General features: G+C 46.8%; 4 protein-coding genes, 1 long non-coding RNA gene and 1 pseudogene across 7 annotated transcripts in view; 1 reads left to right on the top strand and 5 right to left on the bottom strand.

The window, feature by feature from the left end:
- The window catches only part of LOC309870608 (glucokinase regulatory protein-like), an 878,156-nt pseudogene extending 877,041 nt beyond the window's left edge, over positions 1-1,115 (bottom strand). Inside the window, exons 1-3 of the transcript in view lie at positions 980-1,115; positions 518-673; positions 282-350 (exon numbers count right to left, since the gene is read on the bottom strand). The product of the transcript in view is annotated as a glucokinase regulatory protein-like (transcript). The remainder of the gene's footprint in view (positions 1-281; positions 351-517; positions 674-979) is intronic.
- A 4,167-nt stretch (positions 1,116-5,282) lies between these two features.
- Positions 5,283-9,233, top strand: LOC309871808. Of its 2 annotated transcripts, XR_014315472.1 has the most exons (6): positions 5,283-5,534; positions 6,268-6,382; positions 6,929-7,032; positions 8,119-8,261; positions 8,485-8,597; positions 9,033-9,233. It is a non-coding gene; the product is annotated as an uncharacterized lncRNA (long non-coding RNA). The 2 variants fall into 2 exon arrangements; XR_014315471.1 differs by lacking the exon at positions 6,929-7,032.
- Positions 9,234-11,109: 1,876 nt separating this feature from the next.
- Positions 11,110-17,956, bottom strand: LOC309871702 (spermatogenesis-associated protein 31H1-like). The gene is made up of 2 exons (XM_082744964.1): positions 11,469-17,956; positions 11,110-11,223 (listed from the first exon to the last, which is right to left on the bottom strand). Exons 1-2 carry the CDS (start codon positions 17,950-17,952, stop codon positions 11,201-11,203), a joined length of 6,507 nt encoding a protein of 2,168 aa, XP_082601090.1. The 5' UTR covers positions 17,953-17,956; the 3' UTR covers positions 11,110-11,200.
- A 192-nt stretch (positions 17,957-18,148) lies between these two features.
- LOC309870607 (uncharacterized protein) lies at positions 18,149-20,205 on the bottom strand (the record flags this gene model as incomplete). The annotated part of the gene is made up of 2 exons (XM_082742993.1): positions 18,251-20,205; positions 18,149-18,164 (listed from the first exon to the last, which is right to left on the bottom strand). Exons 1-2 carry the CDS (start codon positions 19,792-19,794, stop codon positions 18,149-18,151), a joined length of 1,560 nt encoding a protein of 519 aa, XP_082599119.1. The 5' UTR covers positions 19,795-20,205.
- Positions 20,206-20,647: 442 nt separating this feature from the next.
- On the bottom strand, positions 20,648-27,416 carry LOC309870606 (uncharacterized protein; the record flags this gene model as incomplete). Its single annotated transcript, XM_082742992.1, has 3 exons — positions 27,175-27,416; positions 22,305-26,653; positions 20,648-20,652 (listed from the first exon to the last, which is right to left on the bottom strand). Exons 1-3 carry the CDS (start codon positions 27,252-27,254, stop codon positions 20,648-20,650), a joined length of 4,434 nt encoding a protein of 1,477 aa, XP_082599118.1. The 5' UTR covers positions 27,255-27,416.
- The window catches only part of LOC309871792 (glucokinase regulatory protein-like), a 32,842-nt gene continuing 32,031 nt past the window's right edge, over positions 26,615-27,425 (bottom strand). The window contains exon 12 of the mRNA XM_082745235.1: positions 26,615-27,270. The gene's annotated coding sequence lies outside the window, so the exon portion shown is untranslated. The remainder of the gene's footprint in view (positions 27,271-27,425) is intronic.

Genomic DNA, 27,425 nt, shown 5'->3' with positions numbered 1-27,425 from the left:
CCTTTGTTTTCCTATCTGAAAAAAAAAAAATGGAGATAATCACACTCATTTCACAAGTTTTTGCAAAGGTAATGTGTGTGAAAGCACAATGTCAATTACAGAGTGTGATGTAGATAATAGTTATTATAATTACTGTTGATTAATAAGATGACAATAAAGACACCAGAGGGAGAACTGGGAGAAAGGAGAATGGAGATGGAGTAAAATGAGAAGTGGAAGCCAAGAAAAGAGAAAGGGGGGAGGGAGAGTAGTTAGGAGGGGAGGAGACAGAGAGACTGTACCTTCAGCACTTCCTGCACTTTGCCAGCCACTTGGACCATGGTGGTCAGAACTGATTCACTATACAGTCTCTGTAGGGAGCAGGTGGGAATCAGAAGCCAAGAAAAGGACAGTGGATTTGGGGGAGGGGTAGGAATGAATGGTGTGGTGGAGGGGCTCTCAGGTCTCAAACACGAAGGACCATTGGCATGGAGCTGGCATCTTTATTTTCAGTATCCAGGGGATGGGTCTGGGTTACCAAGTCTGTGGGCATGACTTGCCCCTCTTCCTGGAAGATCTCAGCATCACATTGTCTCAGCAATTGAACAATTTCCTCGGCATCTGCTTTGTCGAGGTCCTGGGTCAGTGGGTTTGACTCCTCTGTGATTGGCAGGGCTGCCTCATACCCAGACCTCTAGAGGGAAGGGGCACAAGGATGCAGACAGGAAGCCCAGGCCTCGCTCACGCCTCTGGATCTGGAGGTGGGAGCGGCAGCAGGCACAAGGTTTGGGGACACACACACACACGCACACACACACACAGCATCCAAGGATTTAGCCTGAACTTGGTACTCTGGGCCTAAAGGGGAAGGTCAAAAAGGAAGATGGGAAGGAGGAGAGGGAAAACAGAAACCCAGGGTGGAGGGATGTCCAGAAGAGAAATGATTCTAGGAATCAGTGCAGAAGACCAACATGGAGAAGGTGGGATGAGGGAGTCTCACCTCCCACTTGCCAGGCTCTGGGGTCTCAATCGCGTGTTGAAACCATTTTGTGCCTGGCATGGTCACATGCTCTGGACACCCTGTCGTACCTCCATCTTCAGCCACACAAACACTTCTGTCACGCTATCTCTGCTTCCAGCTGGCGGGGGCCTTATCTGAGCCACAGTGATGATTAACCCAGGTACCTTGGCCTCTCTGAGCACCGCCCCCTCTAAGTATCTCTCCCCACACCCTTTCCGGATCAGTTGGCCCCCAGCCCTCTGGGCACCCCAGGGAAGCTCCAGGGCTCCCTCTTTGAATACATGCACACTGCCCAGCCAATGTTTTGCCCCATGAAGGGGGAAACCTGAGGTTCATTACTCTTAACCTTTGGAAATAATGACCTCTTCTCCAGAAGACCTAGAGCTCAGAAGTGCAGGGTAATACCCAGTCCCAGGACAATGAGAATCCCTGAGCAGAGGATTCTTCTGGGACAAGGATGAAACAGCAGGCCAGAGATCAGGGTCCTCAGGGACAGCAGAGGTCAGAGGACCTGAGCCGTGGCTTGATCACATGTCCAGAACACACAGTACTCCGGGCCCCTCTTGTTCCATTTCACTCTTTCATCTCAGAAGGAAGGTAACAGAAGCTTTGGAGCCCCAGGGGGACACACGCTGAACTGAATATTACAGGAAAAAAAGTGCCATGGAAATAGAAATGCTGCAATGAGAATTAGAAACCAAAGTATCTGCCCTAAATACAACATGAGCCAACAGTTATTTACACTGAACAATGCACTTTTCACATGCAGTATCTCACTGGGTGCATTCCCACTAAGAAAACCACACTGACACCCTCGTTTTGCAGATGGTAAAGCAGAGGCTCAGAGAAGTTAGGTCATTGCTGAAGATCAGACAGTTGACAGAAAGGGGACTCACACCAGGTTGTTACTCCAGGTCTCATGAAATAGTTTAAGGATTTATGTTGGTTAATCGAATGAAGTAACTAACACGCTGGTGCAAATTCATGATAATCCCTCGCTCACACAGTGTCATAAGATTTATAAAGACATTCCCCAACATTATCTCACTGGATCCTGCCAATAGCCCTATGAGGTTCTGGACGCTCTGTTTTTAGGAAACCTGACACTTAGACGACCAATTTCTGCACACCAGGCAGGAAGAAGAGCTAAAAACCATAGGTTGCTGCTCTTTATTTAGACTTCCCCGCTCTATACCCAGCCTGCTGTCTTAACCGCTGGACTCCAGCTCTTCCCGTGCCCAGACACCTAGGTGACGCTCAATAAATATTTGTTTAATAAATTAAAGAATGAATGAGATCGAAGAGAACCAATATCAGATTACGAATGGGGAAGAGATTTAAAAGCTGACGCAGTGTACAAGTGGAGATTTTACATCAATTATCTCGCCACTCTGTCCCCTCTGGCAGGGGAAGTGGGATTCCTCCTGCCAACTTGGCTAATTCTACCGGGACAGGGAAGGGTCCCTCCTGGGAACCAGAGAACCTCACACCTGCGTCTCTCCCTACGCCCCCCCCCCCCCGCCCCCCGCAGGCTCCTTGGACGGAGCCAGTATCAGTGGCAAGGGGACCCCGGAGGCCGCCAATGGGGCTCCTCCGTCGTGGGAGGAGCCCCGGGAGAAGGGGTCGGGGGAGGGCGGGGAGGGGGATGACGACAGCCAGAACCCCGGCGGGGCGGGGCGGGCCGGCACGTCCCGGTTCGGCTGCGGCGGAGCGAGCGGGGCCAGCTCTGCAGAAGGTGGCGGCTAGCTAGCCGGGACGGTCACATCCCGCTGCAGGGGCCGGCGGAGCAGCCGCACTGCCTTCCGCAAACGGGACTCCGGCCAGCGGCCAGGCCGCGCCGGCACCGTCCCCCGCTCAGGGAGAGAGTACGCGGCCGGTCCAAGCTCTGGGGTCCCCCGCAGCCCCGCGGCCCGCTCCCGCTGCGCCTCCGCCTGCCCTCTGCCCGCGCTGTATGTATGAGTGAGGAAACCGAACTCAAAAACAGATGCACTAACACCCTGGGGATGGGGATAGGGTCAGGGAGAGCCTCAGTTGGTGATCTGTCCAAGACTGAAGGATCCCGTAATCTCCTAGAGGGTAATGACACTCCCACAATCTCAGGCCTGGTGCCCATCCTCTTTCCACTGTCAGCAGGGCCAGAAGGTAGGTCTCTTGGGGTCTGTGTCCCTGGACCTGGGGAATGGCTGTCAGATGGGAAATGTCCTTCCATCCCCCAGGTCCGGGGGACAGACACTTGTTCAACTGTATCCCACTAGGTCCCAGATGGGCCCCCATTGCACCTGCATCAGGACTCTCGGCATCCCCAGGTGCCCCCACATCTTGCCTCTGGGTCTCAGAGGGGGAGGGTTCTTTGGGTACTCCCCCTCCCCCAGCAACTCAAAGGAATTGTCTGGGTCTGGAGGCAGATGCTGCACTGCACTACTCCAATGTCTTCCATGGAGTCTCGGGGGCTCCCCATCTCACCTGGTGGCCCCCCAGCTGCTGGTGACCTCACCCCTTGGACATTTTTCCAATAAATGTTCTTGGACAAACTGGAGATGACTGTTTGGGATACTGTACAGTAAGCTGAAGACACTTCCCCACTGTCTCTCCCCTGACCACAAGGCCCTCTCACACCACCACCAACTCGACAAGAGCACTAACATTGTTTTAAGGTGTTTCTTTGGATTCTGTAGCCTTGAATGGGTGGGGAGAGGACAGAAATGGGTGTAGAAAACTAGAGCCCTAGTTCCTTTTGTTTTGTTCAGTGAGAACGGGGGAGAAGGAAAAGAAGGGGAGGTATATAAATTCTCCTGCATCCCTGGAAACGAAGGTCATACCACATGAGAGGGGCCGGTAACCTTTTTAACTTCACTGCCCACATTGACACCCAAGCTTTTCACCATTGATTCCTCTGACTCCTCCATCAACCTCGAGTTAATTTCCAGAAAGGGACTGAACGGTGTTTTGAGACAAATGAAAGAGAAGCTCCGCTAATGGATCCTTCAGTGCCACGTGCTCCTATCCTGTGCACTCCTGTACTCCTAGTCTTCCCTGCACTCACTTTTCCTTTTCTTTCTGTCTGCCTCTGTCTCGCTGATTCGGTCAAAGTCCATAATATCTGTAAAGTGCAAATGACTTTATATTCACTCTCTGCCACTATATCCAGAGGAGGATGATGGAAATAAAACTGAAGGGTTGGAACTCCCCGGTCAAAAGACTTATACTTTGGGTTCTGGGGCTACTTCCTTCCTGTGAAAATAGAGGCTTTCCTCGACTGTTTCCTAAATTCCAAAGGGGGGTGGGGGGGATGGTGCCAGTGAGAGAAAAACCACTGTTTTCCCAGAGGAAACCACTGATCTTTCCAGAGCAGGTGTATCAACGCTCCTTTTCTGCATCTCAGTCTCTCTGGCATGTTCCAAGAATTTAGACCAGTAATTCTGAAAGGGACCCCAATCCAAACAGATCAAGAAGTCATCATCCTTTCTACCTCACCAAGCTCCAATCCCACGTATCACAAGACTTAACTTCATCCTATCAGATAAGCCCCGTTCTCATTTGCCATCCGCCATGAACCACAAAAGCATCCAGATCTGGGCAGCAGTCTTTGATCCACTGCTACCCAGTTCTGCAGTAGTACCTCTCACTGGCCACTGGCGTGGAAACACATCGCAGACTCTGCACACCTCATCTCTTGGGATGGAAGTGGCACGGGGTATAGAAGCATGGCATAGATATAGGGAGCTACGAGTTCAGAATATAAAGGCTGTTTCAATGCATCAGCTCTGGGTTGAATCCCAGTTACATCCTTTACTGCTCATTTGTTAAGGGACCCCTCTAATCCCGAGTCTCCTGTCATGAGAAATGGAACTAATTATGCCATCCCCTTCAAAAGCTGTCTTTGAGATTAAATGAGATAATGCATCTACAACCTTTTGCACGGTAGCTGGCAGACGCATCCTGAGGATTCGGTTAGCTATCATTATTAGCCTTGTGATACCCCGCGCACATCATAGAGCCTATCGGGTTCAATCCGGGCTGCTGCAAAACGTATGAAAGCAACCGCCCTGCCTTCATCCAGGGTTGTAAGGATTAAAAGAAGTGTAGAGCCACACTTTACTCACAATCCAGGCAGGAGGAAGACCGCGATGCCATAGGACCTCGAGTTTGCGGAGGGCGCCTGGGCTTGGCTTGGGCTTGAGTTTGCAAGCGACGACAGGATTGGTTGAAGAGAGGATTCGCTCCTCTCGGTCCCGCCCTAGACCTCACTGCGCCTGCGCACGTTCTCTCTGCTTCACAGCGAAGCTATGCGGTGACTTTGCGAAGTGTGTCTCCCTGTACTCGCGTCAGCGGCAGTCGCTGTGGCAGTGTTACGGGTTGTCCAGGTAACCACGGGAGTTGTCGCTGATTGGTGGCATCCGAGAGACAGGTGTTCCTTGGCAGTTGAAGCACCTGAGGACCCTGCTGAGCCCTCAGGTGAGGAGTTGCGTGCCTCTTCCCTCCCCCGCCAGCCTTAACGTTCCCAGAGAAGTGGGGGAACTGAAATCTCACGATGGTGAGCGCCTACTGTATGCGGAATCTCTGCTCGGTCGGTAGTGTGCAGTAGCAGGACGGACCGCTAACCGCGGTAGCTTTCGTTCCGTTTCGTTTGACATCAGTTTTGTATGAGGCCCCGTGCTGGGCGCACATGGAAACAGGGAGCCTAAGTCTGCGCCCGGATAAACGTGCGCTTTAGGTAAAAGCCCCAAAGACGGAGTGCGGAAGACCCCCCACGTTCGTTCTGATGATGGAGATCTCAGATTCGGAAAAGGCTGGGCACCGGGAGAGGAACCATGCTGAAGAGAGGCTGGGTTTTCGAGGTAGGAGACCAGCACTCAAGTCCTAGTGCCAGCTGCACTTTCAATAAATGGTCCAATCCCGCTGACCTGAAGCCCTGGGCACACAGTCTCTGAGCGCCCACCCAGCGGCTTCATTGGGAAAATGGGAGTAACAATAATAGCAACCTGAGGGGTTTGGGGGAAGAGTTCGCAAAAGCCTTCGCGAACTAAAAAGCCCTGTAGAATCTGATTGAGGAGAGAGAACATTCAAAATAAAAAGGATAGACTCAGACAAAGCTAATGATAGTATCTGCCATTAGTGAATGTTTGCTATGTAGCCAGACAGCATCATTTAAAGAGTTAGGATTGTGGTTTGTGGAGTCAGACATACGGGGATATAAATCTTGGTTCTACCCCCTTACGAATGTGTATGTAAATTTGAGCCAATTACTTAACTTTTCTGAACCTCAGGTTCCCCATCTGTAAAATATGCATAATCATCTCTGCCTCAGCGTTATGAAGTAAAAGGACAATGCATATTGAGCATCTATCAAACTGCCTAGTCTATGGAAAGATCTTGTTAAAGGTTAGTTTTTATTATTCTACTCCCGGTCCCCATTGAATCCTCAGGCAGTGCTATGAGGAATGAGGAAGGCTTCACAGCGAATGTGGTATTAGGAGAATAGAGGGAAATTAGAACAAAAGAGAGAAGTGCTCATTGCTCAGGTAACTGCCCCCGAAATTGTAATTTAAAAATTCCTTTACCCTAATGGAATAATTGGAAGTGAAAATCCCCTTCAGTCTTTCAAAATAAGATGTCATGATGCAGGGTAGGGCAAAGGCCCAGGATTGGCAAAATGATGAAGGAAGATGATGAGCAAGGAAAACGAGGAACCCTCAGCCCTTCAAACCCAATTTAATCAAGCGGTGGATGGGGGGGTAAAGGTGGTGGTGAGGCTGTTTTCTGACTCTGAGGATTTTGATGGGGGGAGGGGGAAAAAAGGCCTTTTAAACCTGGGACTTTGGAGGTACCTGGGTTAGGAGTGACAAGTAACAAAGTTTCAAACCAGAGCTCTGGAGCCCTAGTAATTAATCACACAATTGGAGCAGAGGCTAAATGTTTTATTTCAAGGAGGGAAGTCCCTAGTGCAGAACCGTTGAGGACCAGGTGGTGGACAGACGTGGAAGAGAATAATCGACTGGGAGATGATCACTTCAAAATTGGACTTCTGAGCAGTGCGTAGTTTGGGGGGGGTGATTAAAAAAAATAAGCTGGGGGCAATTTCATCTCAACTCTGATTGTTTTACTCCCCATTCCAGAACTTTCACTGTCTTTTTCCTACCAAATAAGCCTAAACACCTTGGCCTAATTTCAAAGTATTTTTGCACTGGCCTCCCTGTTTTTCCTGCCTTACTTCTTCTGTTCTAGTTGCAAGATAGTTTCAGCTGTATTAAATTACTGTCTCTTAATGAGATTTGCCTTTGCTCCTATCATTCCTTCTACTTCAGATAACTTCCCCCATTTAACTACATCCAATTCTTCAAACCTTAAAATTGGTCATTTAAACATAAAACGATTTCAGATTTCAGGCTTCTCCAAACTATCATCGTGCTTTGTACAGGCTTCTCTAATGGGATTTTTCCTGTTTGCACATGTTATTAGCCTGGGGACAGGGACCATATTTTGCTCTTTGTCTTCCTCTCAGCCCCTGACTACATGCCTTTCTCAGTGTGGTATTCAAAAAATATTGAATGAGGAGTGCCTGGGTGGCTAACTCATGAAGTGTCTTTAGCTAGGTCATGATCTAGGGTCATGTGATTGAGTCCCACATTGGGCTCCCTGCTCACTGGGAAGCCTGTTTCTCCCTCTTGCTCCCCCTTCTTGTGTTCCCTTTCTCGCTGTCTCTCTGTCAAATAAATAAATAAAACCTTTAAAAAATAATATTGAATGAAAAAAATGTATATATTGAAAAATGTATATATTGAATGAATGGCCGAAGACCAGAACCTATTAAAAAAAAAAAACTTATCAGACCAATTGATTTTATTTCAGTTGAGCTATGAGGGAGCAATGCCATTGCAAGGGCACATCGGTACACTTCATTCTGCATGTCACCTCCAAGTTTATTTGCATTTTGGGTTTAAAGCACCTTGTTCTCCTGGGCCAGAGTTTTATAGCCTTGGAGACCAGGATGCATCTTTTGTTTTAAGGACTATGATGTGGAGAATTGACCAAAGTCACAGTAGAGCTAAAGGACCCAAAATTCTTTTGTCACTCTAGACGAACAGCTGGGCTTATTTTTGCTGCCTCTGCCTCTGCAGGATGGAGCTGCAAAGGTGACCTGCATGGCTTGGTCCCAGAACAATGCCCAGTTTGCGGTCTGCACAATGGACCGAGTGGTGTTGCTATACGATGACATGGGGAGCGGAGAGAGAAATTCTCCACCAAACCAGCTAACTTGAAGGTGAAGAGAGTACTCTGTGTGTAAACCTGTTCATGGGGTCTTAGGAATCTGGAAAACTTCCTAACTAACTTCCCCAGCCATCTGCCTAGGAAATGGCCTGCCCCATCTTTTCTCAGGATAAATCCCTCACGCTCAATACAGTCACACAAACACCTTTTCTTCCCTTTTCTCTACCATGTGTGCTCATGACTTTTTTTTTTTCTTTTCCTTTTTTAACTCTTAGTATGGCAGGAAGAGCTATATGGTGAAGGGCATGGCTTTTTCTCCCGATTCCACTAAAATTGCCATAGGACAGACCGACAGCATCATCTATGTGTACAAGATAGGCAAAGATTGGTGAGGATAGAGACTGGGAGGTGGGGGTGACCTGGAAAAGAAGGGCAAGGCGGGAAGAAATGTCTCACTGGGGAAAGGGGAGAAGAGATGATGGTGGTCCAGGCTGGGACGAGGAGAGCAAAGGCCTTCCCGAGTCTGTTGCTGCTTCCCTATCTGTGCCTGCCTCGTGTTGTGAGATCCCATCCCTGGGGGAATCAGCCTAAGGTCAGCATGAGGACCTGTGATGGGAGCCCTTGGTGACACAGCATCTTTGTTCCTGTTCTAAAACTGCTCGGGCTCCATTTTATGCCTCCTTTAAAGGCTCTTATGGCAGGGTAGGCAACATTAGGGGGAGCAGGGAACGTATCAGGTCTTTCTTCCCTTCCCCCAGCATCACGTGTGGCACTTTCTTTATGAAAGTGTTTTTAATGTGTTTTCCCTCCTTTTATTTGGCAGGGGTGACAAGAAAGTCATCTGTAAGAAATTCATCCAGACGGTAAAGTTCAGACCTGTCTCGGGGAGATTTGGATGAGCAAACATATATCAATATAGCTACCTGTAAATGTAACCGGAAGTTGCATTTTTAACGTCTCCATCTGACCTTTCCAGCTAAGAGGATGGAGGATGGTGCTGCGTGGCTGCCCCTCCTCCTTGCTTTCCCCCCATGAGCCCACGCTGCCCCCACGCTGCCCAGCCTGTCCTGGTCACGTGTACTCTCATCTCAGGGGCATGGAGGAGCTCGTGGACCAAGCTCACCAGTGGGAGCAGGCTGGAGAGTATAGCCGTGCCGTCGACTGCTACCTCAAGGTGCCGGGCTCAGGCAGCAGCAGGCTGGAGGAAAAGTGCTGGATGAAGGTGAGGCAGGCTCCACCCTTCCTGGCCGCCCACTTCCAGGACCGCCCTCACAGCCAGCATTCCTCCTCAGACATTGCTTTTTCCTACTGGGCCTCTCATTTTCGCTCAGGCGGCAGGTACCTGCTGAGTGCTTGCTAGATGCTAGAGCCATAACTATGAAAACTATAAAAGGGGATCTGAGGCAGAACGCCTAACAGCCTGAAATTGGGGGAAGTTGGACACCACTGTGGCTCAGCTAACTGAGTACCTCGGTGAAGATCAAGGATGTGATTTGAAGTGGAGTTCAGAGGCGGGTGAGGTCCCGACTGAGAGGGAGGGAGGCTCTGTGAGGGAGGGGGCAGACCTGGGACCAGAGCTGGAAGGGCAAATCCAGAGGCCAGAGCTGGGGCCAGAAGGAAGCCAGGAAGAAAGCAGAGCCTCCTCCTCTACACAGAAACTCCTAAAGAGAAGAATCTAGCCGGCTAAGCCAAGTCAGTAGGTTTCATCAATTCCTAAACATATAAATAATCACATTTTATTATCTTAGAAATTGGGTTGCATATCAAATTTATTTATTTATTTGACACAGAGAGAGAGATCACAAGTAGGCAGAGAGGCAGGCAGAGAGACAGGGGGAAGCAGGCTCTCTGTTCAGCAGGACCCTCTCCATCCCAGGACCCTGAGATCATGACCCAAGCTGAAGGCAGAGGGTTAACCCGCTGAGCCATTCAGGCGCCCCTGCATGTGAAGTTTTAAATGATGTATCTGGGGTACCTGGGGGACTTGGTGGGTAAAGCATCTGACTCTTATTAATTTTCGGCTCAGCACATGATCTAGGATTGTGAGATCAAGTTCTGCATTGGGCTCTGCACTGGGTGCGGAATCTGCCTTAGATTCGCTCTTCTTCTCCCTCTGCCCCACCCCACTCGTGCTATCTAAAACAAAGTAAATGATGCATCTTTGATTCAGAGAAATACGGTATTAGGAGTTTGAGGGGGATGTGGAGTCAGAGCTGCAGATCCTAGGTCTCAAGGTCTGCATCTGCCTGGCAGCTTCAGAGGGGGCTGTGGCTGGAGTGAGTCACGTGACAGGACTCCCTCCTCTGAGACCCCGCCACGGGAAGCTGTAGGTGGGGTTTAGAGCCCCAAACATGGCTTCAGGGCCCCTTCCTCCCGTTCCATCCCTTTGCGTGACACCCAATATCCCTTCACCCTCCGTTCCCCGCTGCAGCACGACGAGTGGGCTTTCTAGGTGGAGATGAATTATCGCCCCTTTATTTACTTAGAGAAATTACAGACCCATTCCCGCCCTCCCTTCCCCCAGGTAGAGCGGCATTGAGGCTCTGATTGCTGAGGGTGCTGGTATCAAAGGCAGTGGCCAAGCAGGAAAGAAGCCACCAAAGGGGCAGGTCAGTGAAGGCTTGATCCAGTCAGTAAATAATGGGGACAAATCTCTTCTTATCTGTTAGCTTCAGGCCTCTAAACTTGGCCTCTTTTGGAGTATTTTGTGTGTGGTCCCTAGGAGACGTGTTTGAGGAGCCCTTGCAATCTTCAGACAGAGCATGTCTGAGCCTCTCCCTGGGGCAGCTGTGTTGGAGTCTCTCCTTAGCGGGACTGTGATGGGTTCTCGCAGAGAGATGCGTTTTCCCACACCAACTGTACTGGCCCCTTTCTAACTGGTTCTGTTGGCTCTGCTTAGAATGACTGTGTCTGTTCCTCTCAGAGGGACTACAGTGAGTTCTCTCTGAGGAACTGCGACCACTCCTCTCAGAGTGCCTGTGCTGTCTTCTCTCAATAGGGCTGTGTCCTCTCACCTCCAAGACACGGAAATGGGTTTTCCCACACGAACTGTACTGGCCCATTTCAAATTGGTTCTGTTGGCACTGCTCAGAATGACTGTGTCTGTTCCTCGCAGAGGGACTCTGTCCATGTCTTTCAGAGGGACTACAGTGAGTTCTCTCTGAGGATCTGCGACCACTCCTCTCAGAGGGCATGTGCTGTCTTCTTTCAATAGGGCAGTGTCCTCTCACCTCCAAGACATGGTGATGGGTTTTCCCACACGAACTGTACTGGCCCCTTTCAGACTGGTTCTGTTGGCTCTTCTCAGAATGACTGTGTCCGCTCCTCTCAGAGGGACTGTGTCCATGTCTTTCAGAGGGACTACAGTGAGTTCTCTCTGAGGAACTGCGACCACTCCTCTCAGAGGACCTGTGCTGTCTTCCCTCAGTAGGGCTGTGTCCTCTCACCTCCAAGACATGGAGATGGGTTTTCCCACACCAACTGTACTGGCCCCTTTCAACGTGGTTCTGTTGGCACTGCTTAGAATGACTGTGTCTGTTCCTCTCAGAGGGACTGTGTCCATGTCTTTCAGAGGGACTACAGTGAGTTCTATCTGAGGAACTGTGACCACTCCTCTCAGCGGGCCTGTGCTGTCTTTTCTCAGAAGGGCTGTATCCTCTCACCTCTAAGGGACTGTGATGTGTTTTCTGAAAGAGACTGCGACATTTCCTCTCACAAGGACTGCGACATCTCCTCTCACAGGGATTCTGATGGCTCCTTTCAGAGGAACTGTGATGTCTCCTCCGAGGACGACTTCGATGGCGCTTCTCAGAGGGACTGCGATAGCTCCTTTCTGCGGAATTACATGGGGTTCTCTCCCTTACGACGCTATGGTGGTTTTGCTTCGTGGGTGTGAGTTTCTCTGTAAGGTGACAGTGTGAGGTTCTCTTAAGGGAACCGTGTAGATTTCTTCCTCTGGCCTGAACTCTGGTTCCTGTTTTGGAGCTCTTGGACTCCTGGCTAGAGATTTCACATCTGGAAGAGTTTTTGTTACCTTTGCTGCTGTTGTCGTTTTGAACAATGACCACGGCCTGTCCAACTGAAGTGGTTTTGAAAATAGCACTTCTTTGGGAAACTATGGTCTTGGGTCGTTGGGTATGTCTATGTTGGAAAGAGCTACCTCTTTTTGGTTGATGAGCTGATGTGAATTGCTCTATTTCTTCCCATAACATCTTCTCCTGCTTAGTGGTTATGTCTTTTCGCTTTAGGTTACCTACTGATATCCTATCTCTTTTGATATCTCTTGATGAGGAATAATCTCTGGCTTTTCGTTTTGGATGGTGGTTTTTGCTTGAACACAAATGGTCTGGCCTTGACGTGTCCTCAGGCTTCTGTCCAGCAAAAGCCATAGTTCTGCGTGCTCTCTGGAATGCTTGTTTTAGACCTTGAAAAAGCCGTTGAATGAATTTGGGTTTGGAGGATTTCTTAGGTTGTCTTTTTGAAGAGGCAGTAGTTGTCTGAGATGCTCCATGCCTCTTCCTTCTTAACTGGTCTGGTAAATCCCGAGAAGAACTCCGTATTGTGGTTCTACCATTTCTGTAGAACTTTGTGTTTTGTGTTCTGCCTCCCGTAGTGATTCTTTTCTTTGGGTATATTGAACTATGGGTCTTTTTGGTTCTCCTTTTAGCCCATGTTTCATCCTGATCGGTTTCAGAGTCACTCTCTCGTAGAGAGTGAACTGGAGTAAACTCATAGTGCCCTGGCCCTCCAATTATCGTCTTTCCTGCTAGGGCAGGGCTTCTAGACTGTCTTTGCCTGATGTGGACTTGTACAGGAGCAGGAGACTGGGAAGATACAGACCGGAAATCCATTGTAGAAGTAGGACTCTTGGAAGCTCGAGTATAGGCTTTAGCTTTCCTTAGTGGTAGTGATATAGAACTCCTTGGTGTGATGGATCTGTCTCTTCTGTGGTACTTTGGGACTTGGGATCTTTTCCTAGTTTGCAACCTAAAGCCAAAACTCACCTTAATCTCTCCATGGTTTTCGGGAGTACTTACAAGGTGGAGCTGTGGGTAGATAAGAAGGTAAGACCCCAAAGTGCCCTGTAATTGATGACGGCAATTAAGTCCTGCACATAGGCCACACTGTAGGCAGAAAGGGTATTTTAAAACCACACCTGAAGTTAGAGGTGGAGGTACATCGGGGGGTATCTGACTCCTTAACAGTTTTGCTGCTATTTTTAGCCGCAGATCTTGTAGCAACTGGAACTGTTCTGACAAGTCAGTCTTGGCCTGGGGAAGATAACTTGGCTTGAGACAGTGTTGGGGCTCAAAAATCCTTGTCTGTGAACTCTGTGAGGTCTTACTCTCTTCCATTGGAACAGAATCTTTCCTAGTAAAACGTATATTGAAGGAAGACTCTAAATTTACTGGGACAGGAGGCTGGCCCTCTGTACATGAAACAGGCATGTGCTGAATGACTTCCTGGGATATATCACTAAGCTTCGAACTTTTCTTTATTTTCGCACTAGCCCCAGAGTGTTGCTGTATTATGGAGGACATGGAGCTACGTGTCCACATCCTTAAGGCTCTTCTTTGTTCGTGACCATGATAGGAAGTGTGTCTCTGAATGTAGTTTTCGGGCACTGAAGTCTGAGAAATACTACTTCGACTCTTCTCTAGTAGGCTCTTGGAAAGTTCCATCTGTTCCGCAGGAACCCCAAATAAATTCTGAATAGATTGACAGATATCTGCAGTGGCTCTTTCCGGTAAAGATGTTTGAGAACAAAGGTTCCTTTCCATGGTGGTTCCCAAGACTTTCCCTAACACTAGCATCTTGGAGGGGTATTTTCTGGGTAATCGCTGTCTCCAGGAGTGATTCTCCCAGACATTCTGTTGTCTGCTCAAGACAGACCCGTTCAGGCCTCTTTGAGTTCCTGATCCTGACTGGAAGGTCCTAGATGGTGATCTCCAGCTTTGCAGTGGATGTTGGGATAGGCGCTGGAGTGAATTCTCTAGCTTCTCCACCTGCTTCTTATCAGTCCTCTTAGATACGACACCCACTCCTGGGATCTCCAAATGTGGCATTTCTACAATGTGACCTATCTCATCAGAGGGTTGATTGTGAAGGGACAAGGGAAAGGTTGAAGTTTGTATCATAGTAGGGTCTATAAAGTATTCTTCAGACTGCAAAATATCTGTCCCAAAGTTATTTATATCCAAGGCCCTTGACACTTCTGGCATCTCCAGATCACAAAGGCTTCCTAATTCAGATGCTTCGGCAGAGCTTGAGATGAGCGAGTTTGAAGAGTTCTGTAGAAATCTAGAGAAATAATTCCCTATTTGTAACTCCTCTCTTGACATAAAATCCTCAGATTCCCTATTCTGATATATCTGTACTAGATTCAAATCCTCACATTCCATGATTTGAGGAGGCCCTATTTTTACCCCCATTCCTTTCACAGCCTGAAGCCCTTGTTCATGAGTGAACACTGTCGATTCCTCCAAAGAAAATGCTGGCTGTGAGAGTGATTCTGACGATTTCTCTTCGATATTTGGCCTCACCATTAGTTCTACCATTTCTTGAAGATGTGGCCTTGGGAAGAAATCCAAACAATCCATTACTTCAGTAGCTGATCCTAAGGAGACTCCTATTGGTTCTACAATCTGAGGAATTGGTGGTGGTGCTAATTCCTCAGATTTTACAATTTGAAGTGGTGGCCGTGGGATTAAAAGAGTCTTTACAATTTGAAAGCCTGTCAACTTCTTTCTATCCAAAATCTGGTGTGTTGGCTCTGTGGTTAATTCCTTTGATTTTATACTTTGCAACCATAGCCCTGAGGTAAACTCAGAAGGTCTCACATCTTGTACTTTTGGAGTCAGTTCAACATAGTCTACCATTTGAGAGGTTCCCCCTGGTGTTAATGGTACAGACTTTACAGCATGAAGTGGTGGCCCAGGAGACACTTTCACATATTCAACAACTTTTGGGGGGCTTCTTGAGGTTATTCCTATTGGTTGAGCAGCTTGAAGCTGTGTCTTTGTACATCCTGTGACTTGATGGAGCAGCTTTGGACTAATCCTCATAAGCTCTGTAATTTGACCCTGTAGTCCTGGAGCTATCTGTGAATATTTCATACTTTGATTCTGTGATTGTGTCAGCCCCATTGGTCCATCCCCTTGCTGCCGTGTGTCAGATGTGAGCTCTACAGATTCTGCATGTCCTGTAGCTTGACTTGTCTGCCTTGGGGACAAATCTAAAGATTCCTCCCTTTGAAGCCACTGCTTAGAGGTTGAACCCACAGATTCGGGAACTGGATATCTTAGCCTTGGTGTCATCTCTGAAGATTCTGGGACATGATGTAATGACTCTGTAGTCAGTGCTTCTGATCCTTCCCTTTGCAGTCTTTTCTCGGAGATCGCCTCCGCAAATTCTAGTGCTTGAGGATAGGGCCTTGGAGCGCGCTCTGTATATCCAGTGGTTTTACTTATTGGCTTTGGGGTCATGCCAAGGAATTCCTTCTCTGTTGGCCTTGCTTTGGGGGTCAACCCTATAGTTTCTGTAGTGTGATGCTTGGGCTCTAGTGTCATCTCTTCAGATCCTGTAACTTCCTGCACTGGCCTTGTATAGGATTCCCCCGAGTCCTTAACTTGAGGCCATGACTGAGAGAGCAACTCGAGAGTTTCTGGGATTTTCTTTAAGGTTAATTCTAAGGTTTCAGAGCCTTGATTCCTTAGCACAGGAGTCAGATCAACAGATTCTGGGACTTGAAGACCTAGCCTTAGAGGCACTCCTGAAGATTCCGTGGTTTTACTTGTTGACTTTGGGGCCAACCCCACAGATTTTTCTACAGTTTCATTGCCTTGATAGGCCAACCTTTCTGTGGTATGATAAATTGGTACTGAAATCACATTTACAGATTTGGAGACTTGATGCTTTGGTGTTGGGATCACCAAATTCACAGATTTAGGGACTTGAGGCTTTGGTGTTGGGATCATCTCTGCACCTTCTACAAATTGATGCCCCGGCCTAGGGATTATCTCCGAGGAATCTGTGATTTGATAGCTCCTCCTTGGAGTTAGTCCCTCAGATTTTGTTCTTGGAAGCAGTGACCCCGGTAGTAACTCTACAGATTTCATATCTTGTTGCAGAGATGCTGAAGACAATGCCACATGTTTTATACTTTGCAACTTTGCTTCTGGAGTAAACTCCAAAGGTTTCTCACCTTGTAGCTGTGATTCTGGAGACAAACTTGAAAATTTAACACTACGCACCATGGGTCCTGGCATGAACTTCTTAGTTGGCTCTGGTGCCAACACTGTTGGTTTCATACTTTGCCATCCTGAAGTCAACTCTTGGCAATTCATACCTTGCTGTGGGGACCCTGGTGTCAACCCCACCGATTTCACATCTTGAAAACATAGTTCCGGTGCAAAGACCTCAGAATTAACACTTGGTGACCTTAGGCATGAGGGAAACCCTGAAGCATTAGCACTCGGAGGCTGTAGCTGTAGCTTTGACTTCAAAGATGTCACATCTTGAGAACATGGCTCTGATTCAAACACCATAGATTTCTGCCTGAGGCAAGAAATCAAATCCTTAGAATTCACATCTTGAGGTTGTGGCCCTGGCTTCAACGCCAGAGATTTCACATCTTGAAAACACACCTTTGGTGCAAACACCACAGATCTCTCACTGTGCTGCCTGAGGTGTGAGGGCAACTCCCCAGAATTCATACCTTGAGCTTGTGGCCCTGGATTTAACGCCACAGGTTTCACTTTTGTAAAACATGGCTCTACTGCAAACATCTCACATTTCAAGTCCTGCAGCTCAGAGCCTGAAGCCAGTTTCACAGAATTTCCACCACAAGACACTGGCTCTTTGTTGGTCTTCACAGACTTTACATCTTCAAGCAGTGGCTTTGGTAAAAATGACACAGATTTCATACCATTCAGCGAAGAGCCTAAAGTGAACACTGAGTGCACAACTTGTTGCTGGGACCCACAGTGATTCTCCAAAAACTGGATTTCTGGAAACTTTGTCCCTGGAATTAACTCAGAAGATTTTACACCTTGCAAATGTGGTCCAGGGCTGAACAGAATAGATTTTGTACCTTGATATTGTGACATAGGATCCAAGTCAGAGGGTTTCATGCCTTGCATCTCTGGGTCTGGATTAAACTTTATAGCATTTATGCATTGAAGTTCTGACCCAAAATTCAAATCAGAAGAATTCACACCTTGCAGCTCTGGGCCACAGTTTAATTCTTGTGATGTTATACCTTGAAACTTTGTCCCTGGACTCAATTCGCGTTTCACATTTTGTAAATGTTGCACAGGGTCGAACATAAGAGATTTTATACCTAGAACTTCTGACCCCAGATTCAAATCCAAAGATCCCATACCTTGACATTTAACCCCTGAAGTCAACTCAAAAGGCTGTATACCTTGCAAAGGTGGCCCAAGTTCATACCCCATAGAATTAGCACATTGTACTTTTGGCTCTGGATCCAACTCCAAAGAATTTACACACTTCGTCTGTGGCCCGGGGTTGCATTCCATAGGTGCTACAGCAAGAAACTTTGACCCTGGAATCAATTCGGATTTCAAATCTTGTAATTGTGGTTCAGCACTGAACACCATAGACGTCTCACGTTGATTCTTGGACCCCGGATTCCCCTGAGATCCTGGACCTTGACCTTTTGTCCCTGAAGTCAATTCAAAGGACTGTACACCTTGCAAAGGTGGCCCAGGTTTGCACCCCATAGAATTTGCACATTGTATTTTTGGCTCTGGATTCAACTTAGAAGAATTTACACACTTCCTCTGTGGCTCAGGGTTGCATTCCATGAGTGCTATAGCAAGAAACTTTGACCCTGGAATCAATTCAGATTTCAAATATTGCAAATGTGGATCAGGGTTGAACACCATAGTTGTCTCCCTTGGGGTCTCGGACCTCAACTCAGAAGACTTTGTACCTTGAAGTTTGAAAACTGAAGTTAATTCAGAAGGGTTTATACCTTGCAAGGGTGGCTCAGATTTGCATTTAACATAATTTACACACTGAAGTTTTGGTTTTGAAATAAATGCAGAAGAATTCACATCCTGCAAAGGTGGCCCAGGGCAGAACACCTGGGGTTTTATACCTTGAGGCTCTGATCCAGAATTCAACTCAGATTTTACACCATTCAATGGTGGTCCGGTACTGAATGCCCTAACATTTCTACACTGAAGCTGTGGGGCTAGATTAAATTCAGAGGATTTCCTACCTTGTAATTTAGGACGATGCTTCGTTTCCAGAACTGGCTCATATGGAAGCTTCCTGTCTGTGCACAACTCAGGTTTTATCTCTTGTAACTGTGGCCCAGGATTGAACTTGAAGGATGGCATACCTTGAAGCTTTGATCCCTGGCATAACTCAGAGGATTTAACATCTTGCCACTGTTGCTCAGGATTGGATTCCTCAGACTTCACATCTTGGAGCTTTGTCTCTTTGCACAATTCTGAAGATTTTATATGTTGCCAATGTGGTCCAGGGTTGTACAGCACAAATTTCACACTTTGAAGCTCTGGCCATGGTTTCAACGTAAAAGACTTCTCTTCTTGCCGCTGCTTCCCAGCATTGAACTCGGAAGATCTCACATTGCCAATCTTTGATTCCAAGGCTAACTCAGAGGGTTTTGCGACCTGGAACTCTAGGTCCTGGTTGACCTCTGTGGTTTTCATTTGAAGCTTTACAGACTCAGGAGATTTTGCACCTTGCAACGTTGCCCCCGGGCTGAATTTCAGAGATTTCATGCCTTGAATGTGTGATCCTGGTGTCAACATAGGCAGTTTCCTATTTTGTAACCGTGGGACTGACTCAAACCCCAAAGATTTCACATCTTGGGTCTTTGCACCTAGAGTCAATTCAAGAGGTTTCAGGTCTTGCCACGTGGGTCTGATAAGGAACTCCACAGATTCTCCACTTTGAAGCTTTGTTTTTGGTGTTAACTCCGAAGATGGCACACCTTGTAACTGCAGAACCGGTTTTAAGTCAACAGATTTCAAATCTTGGAGCCTGCACTCTAGCATCAAATCAGATTTCTCACCTGGTCTCTGTGGTCCGGGATTGAACTCCACAGATTTCACACCTTGAAGCTTCCTCCTCTGAATTAAATCAGATTTCCCACCTTGTAGCTTTGGACCGTGGTTGAACTCAGAGGGTTTCACTTGTTGAAGTTTTGACCCTGGGATCACTTCAGAAGATCTCATACCTCGCAAGTGCGATCTAGAACCAAATCCTGCCGATTTTTTATCTTGAAGTTTTATACCCATGATCAATTCAGAACATTGCATGTCTTGCAACTGTGGGCCTGCTTTCATACCTGAAAACTTCCTCTCCAGGGTCAGATCAGAAGATTTCTCCCCTTGTAACTTTGGATTAGCTTTCAGTTCTGCAGATTTCACACCTCCAAGCTTTTCCCTTGGGATCACTTGTGAAGATTTCCCATCCTTCAAGTGTGGTCCAGACTTGAAATTCATAGATTTTACATCTCGAAGCTTTATACCCATGATCAACATAGAAGATGTCACATCTTCCAACTGGGGACCCGACTTGAAGTCCATGGACTTCACTTTTTGAAGCTTTGTCCCCTGTATCAATTCAGAAGATTTCACACCTCTAAGCTGTGGCCCAGGTTTGACATTCACAGATTCCACATCTTGAAACTTTGTTTTTGAGATTAATTTAGAACATTTCTCTCCTTGAAACTGTGGGTCAGGGTTGAACACCACCTGCACATTTTGACGCTTTGATCCAAGAGGCAGGTCAGAAGATTTCACAACTTGCACCTGGGGACTGGGACAGCTTTCTTTATGTTTTACATTTTGAAGCTTTGTCTTTGAGGTCCTTTTGGAAGAATTCACATGTTGTGACAATGGCCCAAGGTTGAAATCTGTACATTTGGTACCTTGAATCTTTGTTCCTGTGATCAGTGTAGAAAATGTTATACCATTCAACTGTGAACTTGGATTTAACTCAGTAAATGTCTTCTCTTGGGACTTTATCTCAGGTGACAACTTAGAAGGTTTTAGATCATGCCACTGTGGCCCAGAGTTGAAATTCTCAGATTTCATATCTTGAGGCTTTGTCTGAAGAGTCAATTCAGAAGACTTTGTGCTTGTCAAGTGAGGTGGGGAGTTCAATTCTCTACTTGTATTGCTTTGTAATTGTGACCCTTGGCTTAATAGCCCAGATTTCACACCAGGAAGCTGTGGAACTTCCATAAGCACCAGAGACTTCACACCCTGAAGCTGTGCTCCTGGGGATGACTGTAAGGGTTTCACTGCTTGAAACTTTGGTTTTGCAGGCAGTTTAGTATTAGATTTCCTATCATGCATGCAAAGCCTAGATTCCAGTGGTATAAATTTTATATCCCAGAGCTTTGAACTTGAAGTCAGCTCACATGATTTCACACTTCTAACCTGTCGACAAGGTTGCAAATCACAGTCTTGAAGCTCATGTTCCTGGAGTGATGCCGAAGATTGTGTATCTTGGAGCTTTGGCCTTGGACTTAATGTAGATGACTTTCTATCTCTGAACTGTATCAAAGGTTTCAACCCTAGAGACTTAACACCTTGAGACTGTAACCCTATAGACTTCACACCTTGGAAATCAGGTCCTGGTATCCACTGGATACACCTCACTCTTTCCAGCTGTGGCTCTTTTTTGAACTCAGTAGTTTTGACATCGTGAAGCTGTGGCTCTGAGGTTGATGCCCAAACCTTCCCTTTTTGCAGCTGTGTTCCTGCGCGCACCCCAGAGGTTTTCATGTTCTGCAACCATGGCACAAGGTTGAACTCTGTATATATCACACCTTGAGATTTGGACCCGAGAGTCAATTCAGATGACTTCACATCTCTTAACTGTGTCGAAGATTTCAACCCTACAAATTTAACACCTGGAGACTGTGACCTGAGATTGAACTCTACAGATTTCACAGCTTGGAACTTAGGACTTGGGATCCACTGAATGCATCTCGTACTTTCAAGCAGTGGCTCTTGTTTCAACTCAACGGTTTTTACACAAAGCTGTGGCTCTGAAGCTAACTCTGAGCCTTCAATCTGGTGCAGTGGTGCCCCTGGGGTCAACTTAGGAGACTTTGTGCTTTGCAGCTGTGGTTCAAGTGGTTCAGGCTTGAATTCTTTAGGTTTTAAACCTTGAATATTTGATTCTGGAGTCAAGCCTGATCTCATACTTTCCAACTGTGACTCAAAATTGAGGTCTACTAATTTTTTACCTTTAAATTTTAGCTCTGGAGTTAACTCCAAAGACAGCCCATCATCTGACTTAGCCCCTCTCTGCAACTGCTCTGAATTCACACATTGATGCTCCAGAGAGATTACAGATAGCGTGCCATCCTGTTCTGGCCCAGACGTTAAATTCATGAGTGCCGTCTCTGGAAACTGTTGCCTTGGGGCTAAATCCACAGTTGTTACTCCTTCAAACTTTGATCTTCTGGTCGCTTTCACAGATTTTACTTCCTGCTTGTTTAGCCTCGGGGTCAACTTTACAGATTTTGCACAGTGCGGCTCTGAATCTGGAGTTTCCTCCACAGATTGTAAACTTTGATGCTTTAAACACGGGGTACTGTCGACCACTTTACTATCTTGGGTTTTTGGCTCTAAAGTCGGTTCCTTGGGTTTCACACCTTGCAGTTCAGACCCTTGGAGCAATGGCCCTGGTGCAAAAGGCACAGCTTTCTCACCTTCCATCTTGGGCTCAAATTTCAATTCCACAGTTTGCGCATCTTGCAGTTGGGTTCTTTGGACCAACTCCACAGCTTTGGAGTCTTGAATTCTTGCATGCAGAATCCTGTCAGAAGTTGTACCTTGAAGCTTGGTATCGTGGGTGCTTTTCACAGGTTTGGCATATTCTATCCATGGCACTGTGGTTATCTCCATAGATTTCTCACCTTCCAGCTGTGGACTGGGGGTTAACAAAGTAGATTCCGTACACTTTAGACCCTGTCCTGTAGTTAAGACCACGGGTTTCACATCTTTCAGCTCCGAGGTCAACAACTCAGATTTGACACCTTGAAGTTTTGAGTCTGGGGTCAGCTCCATTGGTTTCATACCCGCCACACTTTGCAAATGTGGCCCTGGGATCAATTTCACACCCTGAAGCTGTGCCCCCTTAGTCAATTCCTCTGATATTATACATTGTAGTATTGGCTCTTGTACCAGCTTCTCAGATTCTACCATTCCAGTAGTAGCTGGCTGTTGGATTAAGTTCACATATTCCACATCTTGGAATTGTGGCTCTGGATGCAGCAGCATAGACTTTACTCCCTGGAACTGTGGCTCTGGGGTCAACGCCGGAACATGTTCTTTTGGTCCTGTGATAAGTTGTTTAGGTCCCACCACTACTGGGGATGACTCAGGGGTTAACTTGACAGATTTCAAATTTTGCATTAGTGGCTCTGATTTCTCATATTGCATTCGTGGTCCTAAAGTCAACTCCGGGGATCCTCTTACTGAATATGGTGGTACTGGCATCGTCTCCTGGATATTTTCCACTTGAGACAATGCCAACCCAAAAGGTTCTGTGTTTTTGTATTCTGACTTTAGGGGTATCTCTGAAGGCTCAGTAACTTGAAGGTGTGGCTTTAGAGTCATTTCTGTAGATTCTGTAACTTGACCTGTTGGTTTTGGTGTTAATGCCACTTGGAGCAAAGCCCCAGAAAAGAGCCGTGCAGTTTCTGTGTCTTGATGGCCTGGCCCCAGAGTCATCTCTGAAATATTCTGAAAACATGGCCTGGGCATCATCCCAGTAGTTCCTGTGACTTGCTCTGGGATTAATTTCACAGATTCCTCCTCTTGTGGCCAGGTCTCAGAAGCTAACTTTACGGATGCCGTGTCTGGACGCCGTGGTCTCGAAGTTGGACCCAAAGACGCCGTTGCTTGTAAATGTGGTTCCAAGCTTAGTTTCCTCGATTCAACATGTACGTGTGTTTCAGGAATCAACCTTTTCGATACTTCCAGTGGTACACTTAAATCCACAACTTTATTGCCATGCATTAACGGACCTAGAGTTAACTCCTCAGGGTTTGTACTTTGGGGCTGCGGTTCTGGGTTCAGCGGCCCAGATTTCACACCTTGATATTGAGGTTCTGGGGCCAACTTCTTATAGTTCATAAATTCTGAATACGGTCCTAGATCCAGATGAACAAACTTCCTACTTTGGGACTCTGGGTTCAACACTTCTGGATTCATTCCTTGCATCTCTGATCCTGGTACTAACTCTGGAGATTCTTTTATTATGTGTTGAGGCATTCGAGTCTCCAAGGCCTTTACGCCTTGGAGCATTGTCTCAAGAGCACCTTGCAATGGCACTGATTTCGCCTGCATAGATTCTGAAGTCTGGTTCAATGGCCCTGGAGTACTTAAAGATGATTGTGTCAACTCCAGAGATTCTTTCCTGTGGTGACAAGGGTCGGAAGGCAACTCTACTTCTGCTCCTTGATATCCTGGCTCTGGGATCATTCCTGAAGATTCCAAAGCTTGATGCCATGGGGTTAATCCTTCAGGTTCTGTGGCTTGATGATTTGACTTGAGGTTCAGCTCTGCAGATTTTACTGCTTGAATGTGTGCCCTTGAGATCGGCTCCTCATATTTCATACTTTCCACCTGTGTTTCAGGAATCACATTTCTACATTCTACCATTTGAGGAAATTTCACACCTTTAAGCAATAGTACTGGGGCTGTCTCCTTAGATCTTTCATCTTGTAACCATGGCTTTGGGGCAAACTCCATGGATTTCTTCTCTCCCTGGGTTGGTCTTAGGATCAGCTCCACAGCTTTTGTATCTGAAAACTTCGGCGGTAGGGCCAAATGAACATATTCCAGACCTTGCAACTGTGGATTGTGGGTCAAATCTAGGGATTTCCTATTTTGCAACTGTGGTGCCTGGGCTAACTCAGCAGATTTTCGACTTTGTTGTTGTGTTCCTAGGGTAAAATGAATAGATTTCACACCTTGAAGCTGAGGCCCTGGTGCTAACTGTACAGAATTCCCACTTTCCAGCTGTGAAATAGGAGCCAACTCATTAGATGTTACAATCTGCAGTTGAAGTTCTGGGGCCAATTCTGTAGGGCTCACAGTTGGGATCAGCTGTCCATATTTCACCATCTGTGGGACCGAACCTGGAGTCATGTCTACAGATGTTACATTGTGCAGTGCTGGGGGTAACGTCATAGAATCCACAGTCGTAAGTTGTGGCATTGGCTTCTCCCCCAAATAATCTGCACCTGGAAGTAGAGACATGGTGGTCATTACTGCAGATTTTGTGACTTGATGCAGTGGCTTTTGGCTCATTTCCTTAGATGCTGTTCTTTGACCCAGTGATCTTGGGACTGTCCCTAAATGTTCCATTATTTGATGATGGGACAGTTTTGAATCAGTCAGATTTCTGGTTATGGGGTCAGAAGCCGACCCCATAGTTTCCATCATTTGATGGCTTTGCCTTGGACTCATCTCGGAAGATGCTAAGATCTGATGCCATGGGGTCAAACTTGGAGATTCCATCACTTGATGAGGTAGCCCTGGTGTTAATGCTGCAGTCTTTGTGCCTTGAACATATGGTTGTGGAGTCAACTCCACAGAGTCTCGCACTTGAATCCATGACCCAGGAGTCAACTCCAGAGGTTTCCTGACTTGAGATACTGGCCTCGAGGTCAAATCCTGAGTTTCTGCAACTTGTGATTGTGGTCTTATGATCATTCCCATGGATGACCCCAGTGCTACTGGACTTACCTTTAAAGAACGTATGGATTGATGTGATGACATTGGAATCGTCCCTACTGATTCTGTGACTTTAAGTGGTCGCTTTGGAAGTAAACCCACAGATCCTACAACTCCAGGTGGACCAATAGTAGGAGGAGAGCTAGAAGATGTCAAACCAACTGATTGAGCTGCTCCTGGGGCCAAAGTTGCAATTTCAGACTGTGAATCTCCAGATTCTATAACATGTGACCGTGCTGGTGGAATTATTCCCACGAAATCCATAGCTTGTAATAGTGCCACTGGACTATGACTTGAATCCATGACTTGAAGCAATGCTGCAGGATTTACCGTCACATTATCTGTGACTTGATTCAGTGGACTGGAGGTCATCTTGGATTCCATAACTTGATGCTGAGCACTTGGTTTAGTGACTTGATATGATGGTTTAGTGCTGACACTCACTTTTTTTGTCGTTTCCATTGGTTTCCCAACTTTGTCTGGTGGCTGTGTGAACAAGCCCACAGATTCTATCACTTCTGAATGTGATTCTGGAATCATCCCCATTGCATCCATGACTTGAAGTAATGCTAAAGGAGTTACCTTTATGCTCTCTGTAACTTGACATGGTAGCCCTGGGGTCAATTCCACATTAGTCATGTGGGACTTATGCTGCTGAATCCCTTTTTCCAGAAGACCTAGGACCCTCTGTTCTATATTTAGTTCTAGAACGTGTTTTGGCTGCTCCTGCAGTCCAGTGGTCTTTTCTGGAATTACGTCAGCTCCTAAACTTTTGGGAAGCGTAGTGCCCAATGATGTAGCTAAGGGCCTGGATTCAAGGATTTGCGGGCCATCCCCAAGTTGTGACTGCTTACCTGGGATAAGTGACTGTGAAATTTTTGTTTCTGTTCGATTTAATCCAGATTCCACTCCAATATTCACATGGAGCTGAAATGATGGACAGTTTGGGAATTTATTGTAGAGACTTTGTTCAGTGCTTTGATGAATGGGCATAGATACCTGGATTTGAGGTTTCTGTGGTTCGGGAACTCCTCCTTGTGCCTCAGTTAAATAATTCAGCATTGCCCATGACTCCCTCACCGGCAGAGGCACTGTTTGTTCCCTCAAAGTATAAACCTTCCAAGCCATATGTCCCTCTAACTCCCACCTAGCCAAAGGAGAGAGCAGGATTGGAGCCCACCCCGAGAACCGTGGTCTTGCCTTGGTGAAAATAAAATCTGGCCCATGATCCAATGTCAAATGACTCTTGCTCTCTCCCCCACTCTTTGTTTTTTCTTGTTGGCAGAGATCTGGGGATTCGAACACAGAGTTGATCAAAGAGTTTTGGGATCTTAAGGGTGAAAGAGCTGCCAAATTCTGTAAAAGTTTTGATTTCCCAAACTCTGAGAGCTGAAAAGGAGGCAGGGCTGTGCCCTGGTTCCTGAACATGGAAGACTGGTTTCTGGGTAAAATAGGTAAACTATGGCTCCGGATTTGCCGGGTTGTTCCTTTAGAAAAGACGGGAAGGTGGGACAGGCTGGAGTTGCTGCATAATGATCCGGAGGAGCTGCTGTCCTTAGGAGAATGTTTTGCTTTCTTACAGCCACAACAGGGTAGAACGGGCTCCTGAGGCACAAGCACAGAGGAGGTGGAGGAAGAAATGGTGTCCTGTGATTCAGGCAAACAGAATTCCTTAAGAGCTGATCTAGGAAATAAAGAAAAGTTTCCATTTGCTTTGGGGCAGGAAAAAGTAGGAAAAGGGAAAGGTAATGGCTATTTCATATGTGAAATATTTTGTCCTGAGGGAGAACAATAACAACAAAAGAGGTTGTCTTCCCCAATCTCAATTACTTATGTAAAGAATTCCTCTACGAGGAGGAGAGGAAGGTATGGGTCTCCATTCCAATCAGAAATGATCCATGGACTAAACCTTTGGACCCAGAATTTATGCCCACTGCCCAAACTAAGTAAATATGCAACCAACTAACAATCCCTCTTTTCCCTCTCTTTTTCCCTCCCTCTTTCCCTCTTTCCCACCTCCCTTCTTCGTTCTCTTCCACCCTCCCTCTTAAAAGTTCTACCACCTTTGGGGCATCTGGCTAGCTCGGTTGGTAGAGCATGCAATTCTTGATCTCAAGAATTCAATTCAATTCAAGTAGAGTTTACTTAAGAGAAAAACAAAAACTTCCACCACCCAACCTCCTCCCAGAAACGACCTTCCCTGACCTTGCACATTCCAGATGTTGGAAGATCTGTTGAAGGCTTCTCTCCATTGACCAGAATGCGTACTCCTGGGCCCATCCCATAGGGAGACCTGAAAATCTGGATACAAGAGTAGGTCAATGTCACTGAAGTGATATTAAAGTACTAGTAAGGAAACCAGTAAGAATAGTGACTTGACTTAGAAAAGGAACAGCTATCATTCTGAAGGAAGTAAAACAGTACTAGGTACCTTTCTCTTCACTCCTACAGAATTT

This window comes from Mustela nivalis (genome assembly GCF_964662115.1).
Source record: "Mustela nivalis genome assembly, chromosome: 8".
Lineage (NCBI taxonomy): Eukaryota > Metazoa > Chordata > Mammalia > Carnivora > Mustelidae > Mustela > Mustela nivalis.
This window is presented reverse-complemented; position numbering and strand designations above follow the sequence as displayed.